Genomic DNA, 15228 nt, shown 5'->3' with positions numbered 1-15228 from the left:
GTATGCTTGGGCAGGAAAGGACAGGTTGACAGTATTGTGGGATGACGACTTCATCCGGCTCAGCTCGTCGGCCTTAGAGCGGCGCAGGAGGATACACCGTGACTGTGCAGAAATACCAACATGCGCTGCTACACAAGCTCCACTATCAGCCATCTGCATGAATGCCGCCTCCGATATGTAGTACATAATAAAAGGGCACTCACTGAAAAATGTAGGACACTGGTGGTGGCGTGGTATTGATTGAACTGCCCCAAAGTTTCTTGCCAACTTTTACAGCCTGCTGAAATAGAGAATATTGTGTGTGTGTTTGTGGGGGGAGGGGATTTTGACATCTGCTCAGGCAGCAGAGTGTGTTTTTAACGCCACAGTTTCCTGTGTGACCCCGTTCTGTGTCCAACCACTGTCATCTACAGGATTAATCGCAAATCCCGGATTATGAGTTTATTATTTTTCATGCTTTTTGGGATTGGACACGACCAAAGAGACCATTTTTGGGTTTGGTGACTTTGGTTGCCTTTAACACCAGATTAGGCCTTTATTATCCACCAACCTCTGTACTGCTCTCCCAAAGTATGCAACTAGTGCATAATGTCTAATAGCCAAAGGCGGAAGTCACAGATTACATTTATGATTGATGCTGAAAGTGTAACGCAGCTTTTTAGTATTTTTGTTGTCTGTAGGTCGGTTGGTTTACCACTTTGGTCCAGACTGAAATATTTCAACAACTATTACATGGAGTGGCTCACAACTTTGTGCAGACGTTCATGGTGCCGAGAGGATGAATCCTAATGTCTGTTGCTTAGTGACATTTCTTGATGACTGAAAAGATTGTCTTTAGGTCTTTAGTGCCTGTTGGCAAATGTTAGCATGCTAACATGCTAAAAGTGAATATGGTAAACTTCATACCTGATCAGCGCTTACCATCAGCATTTCAGCGCTACCATTATGAGCATGTTAGCAGGCTGATGTTAGCTCAAAGCACCGCTCTGCATACAGTGCATACATTATTAGTCTATATACACAACATTCTACTACCAGGATTGCTCAGGTGCCGCCGGAAATTCCACTGAACGTCCCTCATTTACTGTAGGCAGGATGTCCGTCCCCTTCCTCTGTCTTTGTGTTGGCGTTCTAACCTCCGGTGGATTTCTGAGGACTATGGTTAACTGCTCCTCAGATCTCTGCAGGGTAAATCCAGACAGCTAGCTAGACTATCTGTCCAATCTGAGTTTTCTGTTGCACGACTAAAACTACTTTTGAAAAACTTCAAACTGTTTTAAAAACCATTAATTTCAATTGAGCGAGTTTCCGTCTTTTCCATCTTTCTACCCCTGGTAACTCACCTCAATGTTGACATGATGTGTTAAACAAAATAGCTTCCAAGAAGCTACTGTGTGCTACTCAAGCGCGTATTTACCGTGTTACTAAAAAACGATCGACAATCAATTCTTCCTGTCAGAATGAACGAGGAGCTGGTCAAAAACTGTAGACTCCGTAAACAGACCTTGGACTTTGGCCTTAAAAAATGACACGATGAGTAATCAATAATACTGCAGTAATTACACATAATTATGTTTTGCTTCAGGCACTACGCAGCTTCAAACAGTGACTTATTCATCTGGTAACAAGACAATGACAATGTAATGCCTTAGGGAGAGATGAAGTCATCACACTTGGTATGCCTGTTACCAGAAGAGATGACAGGTTCTAAACTTAGCACAAAAAGTAAGGAAATGTGTGTTTGGTAGATTACTTCTCTGTGGTAACAATGCTTTTTGGCAATAAGTCTTATACCGTTGGAAAGCCTGTTTAGTTCCCTTTCAAATGGTGTCCCATTTGAAAGGAACATGCATTTGTGGGATGAGCAGCAGCGCTGAGTATGTGGGTTGCGCCCATGAAAAATTTGCCAAAGCTTCTCTGCCAATGCCAAACAGCTTATTCTGCCATTGACTTATTTGGTGTTTGGTGGATTGGATGATTGAAGTTTGAAGAAACAAGACATATTGGCAATTTAACAATTCATTAGTTTCACAAACAGGAGCATCAGTAGCGTGTGGAAGAACCATACACAGCCACAACAGCCTGGCACCTCCTCCTCATGCTGGTCACCAGCCTGGTCACACACTGCTGTGGGATGGCATCCCATTCTTCAAGTCAACCAACGTGGTTGTGTTGGTCACTCTGGCACGAACAGCACGCCCAAGCTGATCCCACAAGTGTTCAATGGGGTTGAGGTCAGGACTGCTGGCAGGCCATTCCATCCTCTCTGATAAACCCCGCCCTGTGGGGGCGAGCGTTGTCATCTTGGAGGCTAGAGTTCGGTCCCAGACTGTGGAGATATGGGATTGCCACTGGTTGCAGAATCTCATCTCTATATCTCTCTGCATTGAGATTGCCTCCAGTGATGACAAGCCTCGTTTTTCCAGAGAGGGAGATGCCGCCCCACGCCATCACACTGCCTCCACCAAAAGGTGTTAGTCTATCAGTGCAGCAATCAGCATAGTGTTCTCCGCGTCTTCTCCACACTTTGACCCTACGATCCAAGTGCAGTGTTGTCAGCACTGGCTGTGTGAACTGTAGCAAAAAGGAAGTGTGAGTTTGTGTAAATTAGTTCTGTTTCTGCTTTCAGGAACATGGAGGCTGTAGCTCCTCTCCGTCCCCAGCAGAAGGGCTAGGAGCAGCCTGATTACTCCCTTCCCTGTCTGCATCGCCCCACCATGGCCAGCAGGAGTCCCAGCCTGAGCCATGAAGCCGGGGATTCGCCACCGGGGACCCCTGAGGCCGGCGCTAACCCCCAGCCGGAGCCCGAGGCTTTCTGCAAGCTGTGCCTCAGCGAGAAGCCGTTCACAACCACCAGAGAACTGCAGAGCTGCAACTGTGTCTTCTGCACTGCGGTAAGAAAAGACAAACATAACCGGTTTACTCCAGACATTTAGAGTAGATAATGCTCATATCCAGGTGGTGCAGGAGGTCAGGGTTGCTCATGGACACCACAACAGGACACGTCAGCTGCTATGGAAATCAAACCTGCAGTGGTGGAATGTAACTAAGAACATTTACTCATACACATTTGTTGCACTTTACTTGAGTCTTTTCTTTTCATGCCATGTTCTACTTCTACTCCACTACATTCTTAGAGAGAAATATTGTACTTTTTACTCCACTACATTCATCTGACAGCTTTAGTTACTAGTTACTTGCACACAAAACACATGTAGTTTATAAAATACAATGTTTTATTATAAATTAAACTACCTTACGATATATACGCCTACAAGTCCAGCTGAAATGATTGGACCATTAAACACTTTTTTGATCAAAATGTGAGGATTTTTCCGCAAAATTAGTACTTTTACCTTTAATACTTTAAGTACATTTTCCTGATGATACTTACATACTTTTACTTAAGTAACATTTTATATGCAGGACTTTTATTTTTTAACATATGTTTAAATTATTGTAACAGAGTATTTTTACAGTGTGGTATTAGTACTGTTACTTAAGTAAAAGATTGGAATACTTCTTCCACCACTGCAAACCTGTGAACCGTTGTTACTGAGTAGTAACAGAGTAGGGTGCCTCCAGGCTATATTGGGATGAAATGCAAGTATCTTCTACTCATATTGGTCTTGCTTTTAGTCGCTTTCTGTAGGTGGTGAAGATTTCACAACAGAGAACACCAAACTTTTCTCTGGGTAATTTCCCAGATCGCCAATGTTCAAATTACTTGGAAGGGATGCTCATTTTTTAATGCAGCACCACTTCTTGCTTTAAGATCTTAAAGTAGATAATGTTATTGGCAAATCTTGCATATTACAGCTTTAGTGTAATACAGTGCTTTCAACACAGGACTGCCTTTCTCCCACATTTACACACTTTCTTTGTCTTGTCCTTGGAATTTTCAACAGCTTCTTGGAAATCACAAACGTTTCAGTTTTCAAGCTCCCTTTTATGAGAAAGAAGTGCTATCGCTAGAATACCGAGCTGTATCATTTATTTATAACCGAAGCTCTACCTCTACAAGGTTCTAGTCTAATGCGGGCCCTTCTTCCTGGCACACTGTATGTTGAGACTGACAACTGAGATGTTGGTGTTGTGCCCTGACACAGTGAGGTTGCTAGATAGTGGCAGGTGTTAATCTCTGTTGAAGGTAGCTTTGTCACTGTTGCACGCACTGGGTCACACAGATAAAACCCACACACAGTATCACAGGGGAAGAAGGAGGGAAAGGAATACTGTATAACCTGCTTATCAGTTGAACTCTATTTGATAAACCTGAAATATCGTCTCCAGTCTGGTTCAAGAGCACAGACTTGTGCTTGTGTTTGTGATTCCAGCTCAGATTTTGGATGAACAGTACATCATTCTTTATGAGAAAGCACACGATACGCACAAGTCTACGTACGTACAGATGAGTCTAAAAATACATTCCATTCCTCTACAACAGATTTATTTTTCCACAGAAAATTGACATGTTTCTTTTCTTCTGTTCCTCAAAACTGTCTGCTTTTGCGCAATGATTACATAGTTCCTCTTAGCCTTCCATACTTCATAGCTGAGGCAACATAAGACTTTTGACGTGTGAACGCTAATAAAAAAAACAAAAAAAAACACTCATGTTAGTGGCATTTCATTTTTTCCTGTTTGTACAACAGCTCATTTCCCCTTCTACTTTTTTTGCTTGCTTCATTTGTCATGAGAAGATTGTCATGTTATCATGTGTTGGTGTGCTTTTTCTAAATGATTTTCCCTGAGGGTGGACAGTTAAGATAATATTTATGATTATAATATACTTTATTTTTTACAAGGGTGCTATGGTAAAATTCTCCCTGTTCCATTCAGTATCCTGTCTAATGCTACGGTGTTGTTTGTTTCTCCCTCTCCAGTGTTTGAAGCAGTATGTTCACTTGGCCATCATGGAGGGTGGGGGTGCACCCATCACCTGCCCAGATATGGCCTGCCAAAGGACTGGCGTGCTACTGGACTCCGAGGTATGCCCTGCCTCAAACCAATGATATGTAGGTCACGAGTGAAACCTGAAAAAGCAAACGGTCAAATTAACGAAGAGAAATAATGAAATAATGTTGATGCACAAACATGTACTATAAACGTGTTTTATTCAAATGTATTTTGGGATATATACAGTATATAAATATATATTTGAATATCTACAGAATTGAAGTTGCTGCAGTTTTTTTCCCCAGTCCAGATTGTTGCAAGCAAACTTCTTCTTTTTTTATGTTTTATTGTGTGGGCTGGATGAACTAAGATTACTTATTGTGAAAATGGCGTATCCCAGCCTTACTGGCCCTTGTGAGTGAACTCTTTTGCGTGTGAAGAGTAAGAGTCAGACAGAAAGCGAAAGCATCCGAGCGCTGTCACACATTGCAGATACCAGACGTAAACTCGTCCGAGAAGAAGCTTAAACTGCTGATTCAAAAACATATCTGCTCCTCAGTTCCTCATTTGTAATGTTTTTCTTGTCTGAATGCAACTGCATTAAGAAACGTCTTTAACTAGTGCCCATTAGACTCCCATCTGAAGTAGAATTCATTTCGTTCTTGAATGTCTATCCCCCATTTATCCAATAGGGAAAATAGGCAGATCTTAGATACAAAAAGTATTATTGGGGGCAAGTTACATTCACTGCAAGCAGTTGTAATACTTATTTTAGGCTTAAGTCTTAAAAGATTGCAGGAAGAAATAAAGAAAGTTGTTGTTGGCTAATTTCTTACTGTGAGCCAGTGTTGGTTTAAGAACACATAGTCAGTATTTGCAGACCTTTGCAACATATTTCTTGTTGATCATATGCAGATGTCATCTTGCAGCTTGTATTACCACTGAAGAATGACATTATACTTGTTACTTTACAGCCTTTTTTTTTATTTAGAAAATGTTGCAAATAAACCCCCTTTTTTCTCTCAGTGGCTATTTACTACTACTGAGGTGTCTTAGAAATAAAGCAGCAAATTGCAGTCGCTAGGTAACCAGTTGATCCTGGATGATCTTAGAGGTATCAGCTTCTCAGCAACCACACAAAACAGCCTCATGTTAATCTTGACCATCATGTATTTTTTGCATGTATCCATTAGGGTTTGAAAAAGATCCTGGACTTTAAACTACTTGCATGCACACAGAGTTCAACGTCACAGCTCTGAGTGAATAAACCATGACTAAAGGCCCGTCTTTGTGCTGTGTGATTGCAGATAGCTAGCTTGGCCCCAGAAGAACAGGTGGAGCTGTATCAGCGTCTGAAGTTTGAGAGAGGTAGGTATTGTTGCATTAACATGCTGATGACGGGAATTGGGCTATTTCAGGTCACACTTTATCTGGTGTCATTACACTGAGCAGCAGCACAGAGAGCTGAGCTTCACATCACATGCCTGGGATAATGTGGGGCCTCCTGCTCTTTTTTCTATTCTGCTGTGGTCCAGTTTTACCAGAGGTTACTAAAACTGTGGTCTTATTACCTTTAGTTAAACTAAACACTACCAGCAGGACGGACATTCAATGTCACAAATGCTGCAAGCGGTCCATGCTACTGATCTGTTAAATCTGAAGTAGTGAGCATTTTGCTGCTAATAAATTGACTGAGCTATCTGTAGCTGGTTGCACCATTTGTTGTGGAAATGTTTGACCAGATTTTATCTCTGTCTTCCACTGGAGGCCTGGGAACAGAGAGAGAATAACTGTTTAGGTTTCTGTTGACATTTACAAATTGCAAACTGAGGTTTAGTTTGCCGTGTAGCTATATTGGTCTTTCCCAGTTGCATAGTAACAATACGCTGTAAAGCCAATAATAGTTTTTGTTTACTCTGGATATAAATCATAAGACTCATAATATTGAAAGTATAAAGAAGTGCAAAGTACGGGCTGTTTCACAACAATGTTTTCCTTCTGTTATGATTTACATTGAAAGTATGAGCTGGTGAAGGGAATCATGAAAGCTTCAGTTTTTGTTTTGGTTGTGAAACATTCCAGATTAATTTTTTCGGAAGTATTACACATTCGTATTTGTGTCCTGTCGTCATAAGCTACTTAGAAGGTTGTTTGCCTTCATAGAAAAGCAATTCCAAATGAGAACAATAGATTTGTTAGATTTGGATGGATTGCCATGAAATTGGGTAGATTCATGTGCCTTTCAGGATAAATTGTAAAAACTTTGGGGATTTTCTGACTTTTCATCCAGAACCGTCATCATACCTGGAAAACTAAAGACACTGTCATCAGCTTCAGCCTTACTTGTTTGTTCATAACTAATTTGCAAATGTCAGCATGCTAACACGCTAAACTAAGGTGGTGAACAAGGTACCTGCTAAACATCAGCATGTTATTCTTCTCCTTGTGAGCACATACATCATGAGCATGCTGATGTTAGCTTTTAGCTCAAAAAGAGTCACTAGCATAGCAACTGTTCGTCTTGTTGTGTAACATTAAATTTAAACTTTTCTAAATAGGTAATTTTCACACAAAAAAAAATACATTTGACCTATTTATACCTGTACTTTGTTAGCATGCTAACATGCAGTAGCATATTAGTATTATTACGTGTAAAGTCATCATTGTGAGCTTGTTAGCATTGTCATTGGGAGCATGTTAGCATGCTAACCATAGCATTTCACTCAAAGCACTAGTAAAGTACAGTCTCACAAAGCCGCTAGTGTGGCTTTTTGTCAATAGTTTAAGTTTGTTTGTCTGTTAAGTTTTCTTATCAGTAGCGGATCTGATGCTAATTGTGCAGTTGGTATTGTAAGAAAGAGATTTATTTTTGTACATTACATACCTTATTTTACAAATGTTTATTGGATGATAAGCATGATTAAATCAATGGTAATACATACTTTAATGTTTATATTTCCTTAATTTTTGTGTGTAGATATGGAACTACTAACTGTGTTAGCAGGTTGGCAAAGTGACACGCTGCTAGTAAGACAGTGAAGTCATGTGTTATGTTTGTTGTTATGTCAGAGTTCTGTTGTCGAGCTGTTGGCAGTTACAGTATTAGTGGACCTCGTTGGAAGAAGCACTTCCTCTGCTTTTACTTAGCCAATGTCCCAAAAGTTGTAACATGGTAACTAGTTCAGACTGAAGAGTAACAGTATTCTTAAAGGCTGCAGGGTGTTTTCATTGACTTGATTTTCATGTCCGCAGTCCAAAACCCAAATTTATAATGACATAAAACATTAAAAAACCAAATCCTCACATATGAGAAGCTGGAACCAGTGAATGTTTGGCTTTTGCGAAATGACTTCATTATCTCTATTGTTGTCAATTCATTTTCTGTTGATGGAGTACTTGAGTAATTCAGTTTCAGCTTGTTTCAGACCAGTATTACTGATTGTACTGATACAGGGTAGTATTACTAGTATTACTTTTAGTTTTAGTTTAGAGAAGCAAAACATGCATTTATTTCATGTGTAACATGTACATCTAAAGCTACTTGATGTCTGCTTCAGAAATACACAGTCAAATCCCCTCTTTGCTTCCTGCAGGAGTGAAGTTGGACCCCAGTAAAGCCTGGTGCCCGGTGCTTGAATGCCAGGCGGTGTGCAGTTTGCAGCTGAGTACTGAGGGCCAGCCCACCGCTGTGCCCTGCCCGACCTGTCACGCCGTCTTCTGCTCTGGGTGCAGAGGGCCCTGGCAGGACGGCCATACCTGCCCTGAGCTCCAGCCCATGATGTCGCCCTCTCATGAAAGCAGGTCAGTCAGCCAGCCATTTGGTCAGCCGCCCACTGCCTGCAGCCACAGAGTCTGAGCTGCACTTTGAAAACGATACTGTGCTGAAAGCAGGATGAGTATGTTAGTTCAGGACACTGAGGAGGCTACAAAGAAACACTTGTTACTGCTGCAAACAGACTGAATCATGATTGCATTATTGGGGTTTTATCAACTACTATTCATTCTTTTTTTCTATAGATATTGTATCACCTTTAACTCAGGGTTCAGGTGTTAAGGTTTTTTTTTACATGAAAACAAATTCTACCCTCCAGAAGTCCATTTTTACTGGCCCCTATACAAATAGTTTTTTTTATTAGTGGTTATCCAATAATGACAAAGACTCAATTTGATTTTTATTTACAATGTACACATCATGGACAGTGTCATAGATGAGTTCAAGTTCATGAAAGTAGAGGCTATTATTTAAAAAAAATATATATATCAAATCTAATTGCAATAATTACCTTGCCTGGAGCGACAGTGGTTTCTATCTGTAATTTGTTTGACCCATGCATTTAAAAAAAAAAATTATTGGAACTTTTACTCTCCCAATGTGGAGTTTTACTTGCCCCGGGCCATCGGGCAACCCTTATTGTTGAATCCTGTATCTGTTCGTAGACTATCAATTCCATTATTTTATTTTACGAGGAAAATCCCATCCTTCTATGTAATATAAAAAGGCCTGAGAGTTATTGTGGCAGGATATTTACATTGAATAGATTATGGTGCCTTGTAGTTCCTCATTTCCCAGTAAAGGCCCTGAGCTGAATATACAATAAACATTATTTCAGGATTAATAGCTTAGTATTCCTCAGCAGTGCCCTCTGTGTAGTCACTGCTGCTTTGAGCTGTGGCTCTGCGTGACTGACTGATGTCATTGGGGAGTCACTGACTTATATTGGAATTCTATTGTCTCTGTGCCAAAGGGAGGAGAAGGGTGGGCACCGAGCCACGTAGTTGAATGTACAGGAGCCTGTGCACTGCAGTGAAGCAGCGGTGTCTGCAGTGGTGCTGTGGAGGATGGATCAGGCATGAAGAAAATAAAAGGAGATCAAGTTTAACTTTGAACTCGAGAGCATGATATAGTATATCATCAAAACACAGTGTTATTGTACCAGGGCCATAGCCAGGATTTGAGAAATACTGCGACAAGGAGTCTCATCGGCAGCTATTTCGATAATCGATTAATCGGTTTGAGTACATTTTTAATGAAAAAAGAAAGAACTCTCTGATTCCAGCTTCTTAAATGTGAATATTTTCTAGTTGCTTCTCTCCTCTGTGACAATAGAAAGAATATCTTTGAGTTGTGGACAAAACAAGACCTTTGAGCACGTCATCTTGGACTTTGGGAAACACTGATCCACATTTTTTTAGACCAAACAACTGATCAATTTATTAAGAAAATAATCAACGGCTTAATCGACTGTGAAAACAATTGTTAGTTGCAGCCCTAATTGCATATATTGTATCTACTTACATAACTATCTAATTCACTGGTTTTCAAACTGTAGTACATTCTAATTGTTTGTTTCGAAGCTCTCTCTACACTAGCCTGACAATCATACTGAAATGCCATTTTAGTTTTCATTTGATTATTCCAGGGATTGTTAATTTTTCTGAATCCATATCGGTCCACTTACTTTTTTCTCTCCAGTCAACACAGAAGAGGTAGGCTAGGATTTTTCACATTTATCAGTGAACTATGGTGATTTACATTTTTTTTTTAAATTATTTCTCATCACGCACACAATTTTTCTGGTACTATTTTTTACTGACGCTGGCACTGGAAAATGACATTACCATTCTTAATACAGAGCACTCACTGACTTGACTTGACACCAGAGCTCTCTGACTGAAGACACTATCCATAATGTGAAAGGAGTCGCTGCCTGTGGTGCAAAAACCACAGAGAATTATCACCTGACTGCAGTTTCCTTTGGTTTTATGGCCCACATCTTTTTTGTTTTAAATCTCGCTGCTCTCAACATGTTTTCCAGCCATAACAGGCAGACAAAGTTGACATTGTAGCAGGGATGCACCACCCTCAGGAAGTGGAGACCAAATCAGAACTAAAAGAAGACTTATTATTCCGACATTCGTCAAATGGCCAAACATTTTAAAATGAATGCCAATGTGCTATCCAGTTAGCCGTAACAACTTTAAAAGATGTTAGTATCTCAACGTTGTGTTCACAGCTTGTTGTCCTGCTTGGTGGCCAAACAAAAATAAATTCAGGTGTAAAGATAATGAGTCTAAAACATGTCAGAATCAGCCTTGTGCAATTTGTTGTAAAGCCTTGTGTCGTTGAAACCTTCACACGTGACTTTGGGGTTTTCAGTGGCCCTGTATTGTACTTCCCTCATACTTCCCTCATAGCTTTGAATCCCAAAATAATTAACCCAGCTCTAAGTGAGCACTGACCCTAAACTCAGCTGCTAAATGAAGAATTCACACTCAGCCTGGAGACTCTTGAGGCCTTAATGGCTTCATCATACTCCAATGTGCCCTGCTAACTGCATGTCTCTCCTGTGTCTTTCTCCGGATACACAGGGCCCGCTCTAACAGCGACTCTGATATGCCCATCAAGCAGTGTCCCATGTGTGGTATCTACATCGAAAGGAACCAGGGCTGTGCACAGATGTTGTGTAAGAGCTGCAAACACACCTTCTGCTGGTACTGTCTGCAGAATCTGGATGTGAGTATCCCCTGCTACCTGACTCACACATGTGATGCATGGTTTTTAACACAATACTGCCTAGCCATCTGGGTTTTATAGCCAAGTTCTGCCTCACTATCTTTTCTGTTTCTGTGTGAATGTCCTTGCTGTATAGTAGATTTCTTGTCTTAACATGTGTGTTTTGTAATTGCAGGGTGATATCTTCCTGAGGCATTATGATAAGGGGCCTTGCAGAAACAAGCTGGGACACTCCAGGGCCTCGGTTATGTGGAACAGAACGCAGGTGAGGTCACTCAGCAGACAGTATTCATTTATGGGTATTGTCTGAATGCATTAGCCTGCAGAGCCAATCGTCTGTGAGTGGTCAGTTATTCTGTGCATGGGTTTGATTTTAATAAAACTGTGCCATCACACTACCAGAATTGGACGTTATAGATTTTGGACTCCATCCCAGCTGCACTGTCAATCAGTCACTGTTGGAATACTCTCCAGTGAGGACATTACAGGAACCTATGCAGAGCAGTAAAGCTTCCATTCTGGCTCGTTTCTTGCACACTTTAATGAAAATTTAAACAAAAGCTGAAAACAGTGCATAACTCAACTCTCAACTTTCCTTTCAAAGACCCATAAAGTCTGCGTTAGCTTGTTGTAAGTGGTTTGCTTTTCCCTAGTGTGCCCGAATAGTCCTTTATCAGACATTAAGCTGAACTAATCCCAGCGCTAATCTCAAATTCTTGCCCTTTAATGACGTTTTAAGAAAACGATTGCCTGCCAAACCTACTTTCTTTCCACTTGCCCTGCTCTGATGCCATTATCACATGATTAGTATCAAGTTTGCAGTCAACTTCCTGATTGCGTCTCGGTGTGTCTGCATTGCTAAGTATCTGGAGAGTTGAAGAACAACAACACAGTTGTTCCTTGCAAAACAAGTCATGACAAAGTTGGTTACACCCTTGCCTAACTGGTCCTTTAGGTTTTACAATCTGCTTGCCACAAATTCATCTGTCAATGTAGCTCTTTCTGAGCTGTGTGCAAACAGTGCAGAGGTGACAGTACTTTTTTTTAATTTAGATTCGAAATAATGTGATATATGATTATGCTGACTACGTGTATACACAACATGGCTAAAAGTATGTGGACACCCGAACCCTGGCTATTAATATGCTGCTATAACAGCACACTCTCAGCCACAGCTTTATGAGGTCAGACACTGATGTTGGGTGATAATGCCTGCCTCGCAGACACCATTCCAGCAAGTCAAGTTCTTCCATACCTAACTTTGAAAACATGTTGAAGGGAAAGGGCCAAACACAAACTGCTGCTACAAATTTCCTTTAATTGGAGCAAAGATATATATAACTAAAGATAGCGCATTTCAAGCGGCGCCAATGGTATTAAATGGTACACACTTCCTGTTTCCCACAAGGGCATGGCCCTATTTGAAAGTGTTCTGAACGTTGTGTGGATGGATGAAAAGTACATCCGCCATCCATCCAGATCGACCCTTTTTTGACTGACAAAGATGGCGGATAGCGTAAACAACAACTGCTAAAGTGAGTTGTTCAAAACCTTTCTTTTTAGTAAACTCTGGGTACACAACCAATGTTGTCAATGCTTCCGTTAAGGTGTAGAGCCCCTGGTGATACTTGGAGCAAAGTTTCATGTTGTGTCGAGCCTTCTTAGTGTTTTAAAAATAGCTATTTTGAGGCTAGCATAAAAGTGCCCCTAGCACTCCCATTCAAAAGGCCATTTGACCGAAAACGAGAATACGGTCAATCTTAAAAGTGCCGTTTCTGTCCTAAATATGCTTTTAAATGAAAGTTTGACTCGGGTACATTCACAAAAAGACCCTAGGTTGCATTTTGGCGAGAGTTACGCTTTAAGTTAATTTGACTCTTTTAGCGGCTGGCTCTCTGCCTCGTAGCATTACTACTCCACCAGTCTATATCCAAGACGTTCCGCTTCTGGGATTGCTGTGGTGCTGTGCTTCTTTTCGGCCGGAAGTCCGTTACCTTCTGCTTTCTTTGTGTTGTAATTTGAACTACGGTGGATTTGTGAGGACTATGGTTAACTGCTCCTCAGATCTCTGCAGGGTAAATCCAGACAGCTAGCTAACTATCTGAGTTCTCTGTTAAACGTACACATGTTCCACCAAAACAAGTTCCTTCCTGAGGCTATTTTGCAGAGCCACCGTTACGCCATCCGGTGCTTAAGGTTTAAAGAAATGCCAATAAACCAGAGCACGTTTTTCTTCCATCCCGGAATGCTGTGTGGACTAGCAAGACCCTCCTCCGCAGCGCTGTGGAGGAGGGTCTGACAGTGCGAGACTACTACTCCACTGCTCATTTGTCCATTACTGCAAAATCTCACATTCGCGATTTTACGGAAGTCTGCATGGCAACGGTACACATAAAAATGGCTGCCGCTCTGACCATTCTGCTATGTTGATTTGAATGGAAATGGCCTTTCTACTCATTTTATTTCTATGATTGGAACCTTTTAAATAAAAACAGCTGACTGCAGCTGGAAACAAGGTGGATGGGACAGTGACACTGAACCAAAACTGTAAAGGTGGTGGCCATAAAAATCAAAACATTGGGCTGAAAGATGCTAAAAATGCTCCGTGGAGGTGAAGGGAGCTGTAGAGCTAGGTGATAATTCTTCACTTTCACCCCTTTCACATTCAACATAATCATTTGAATAATTTCATCCAGTGTTGATATAAACTATTGAGTAGAGCAGCTGTAAGGATGTTGCTGTGTTGTTGTTCTTCAGGTGGTGGGTATCCTGGTGGGGGTCAGCATCATCGTGCTGGTGACGTCTCCGCTCCTCCTGCTGGCCTCGCCCTGCATCCTGTGCTGCGTCTGCAAGCCCTGCAGCGGGAAGAAGAAGAAGAAGAAAAAGAAAAAGAAGAAGGAGCTCGGCCAGCCAGACTCCTCCGCATCATAGCAGCTCCCCTTCTCATCAGCCCAGCCCAGGATCACTCCACCACTCTCATGAAGCCCAAGGAAACCAAGAGAGTGCAAGTGCTGCATGGTGGAAAACAATAAAGTTGGATTAAAAAATGGAGCACTTTTTCATGACTCGACAGACTGGAAGCCCTTTTGTTGGTTCAGTAATATCGTCTCGATCAACAAGTGCAGACTTGCATCTCAAAAATCACTCTTCAAATTACAAGAGTATGTACTTTATATGGTGGAGGTGTAAATATGAGGAGAATGAATGTAACTCACCTAGTGACGGTGGCAGTGCCTGGCTTTTGTTATCTCTCTCTCTCTCTCTCTCTCACACACACATACACACACACACACGTAGTTCAAAGTGCAACGCCACCCTCATGTGCCAAACGTCATGATGCCAAACCAGAGGTGTTAGGTGCTCAAGTGCCTCACTCTACAGTGCCTGGTGCTTGGATGTATTTGTTTTGCCTTCCATACTGTCTTTATCTTATGCAAAAACTTTAGCATTATGAAAATGGACAACCATTAGGATTACACAGGGTTATAAAGCCCTAAACGATGCAAAACATTCTTTCATAATGGGAGAAGGCAAACGGCGTCATGTGTGCACTCTATATTCTGCCATGATAGGGCTTCAATGGTGCACAGAGAACTTTTCTTCTGCAAATATTTGTTGTTTCCACCTGGCATATGTTCCAGACCAAAGGCTCGAAAGGATAATGTGTACTTTTCTAAAGTGTGTTAATGTGTATTTATGGGTTATGTGTGTATGATATCCTGTTATCATTTCTACAGTTCTGTTGATGTTTCTGCATCAGATATTTTATAAAAGCACCATTGTAATTGAAATAAACATACTGTATTGAACATGCA

General features: G+C 41.2%; 1 protein-coding gene across 2 annotated transcripts in view; it reads left to right on the top strand.

The window, feature by feature from the left end:
- The window catches only part of rnf144b (ring finger protein 144B), a 21304-nt gene extending 6076 nt beyond the window's left edge, over nucleotides 1–15228 (top strand). For both annotated transcript variants that reach the window (XM_078253742.1, XM_078253740.1), the window contains exons 2-8: nucleotides 2630–2894; nucleotides 4887–4991; nucleotides 6207–6267; nucleotides 8493–8700; nucleotides 11269–11413; nucleotides 11589–11678; nucleotides 14171–15228. In XM_078253742.1, the coding sequence (XP_078109868.1) occupies nucleotides 2718–2894; nucleotides 4887–4991; nucleotides 6207–6267; nucleotides 8493–8700; nucleotides 11269–11413; nucleotides 11589–11678; nucleotides 14171–14344 (960 nt within the window). In that variant the 5' untranslated portion in view covers nucleotides 2630–2717 and the 3' untranslated portion in view covers nucleotides 14345–15228. The remainder of the gene's footprint in view (nucleotides 1–2629; nucleotides 2895–4886; nucleotides 4992–6206; nucleotides 6268–8492; nucleotides 8701–11268; nucleotides 11414–11588; nucleotides 11679–14170) is intronic.

This window comes from Sander vitreus, chromosome 6 (assembly GCF_031162955.1).
Source record: "Sander vitreus isolate 19-12246 chromosome 6, sanVit1, whole genome shotgun sequence".
NCBI lineage: Eukaryota > Metazoa > Chordata > Actinopteri > Perciformes > Percidae > Sander > Sander vitreus.
This window is presented reverse-complemented; position numbering and strand designations above follow the sequence as displayed.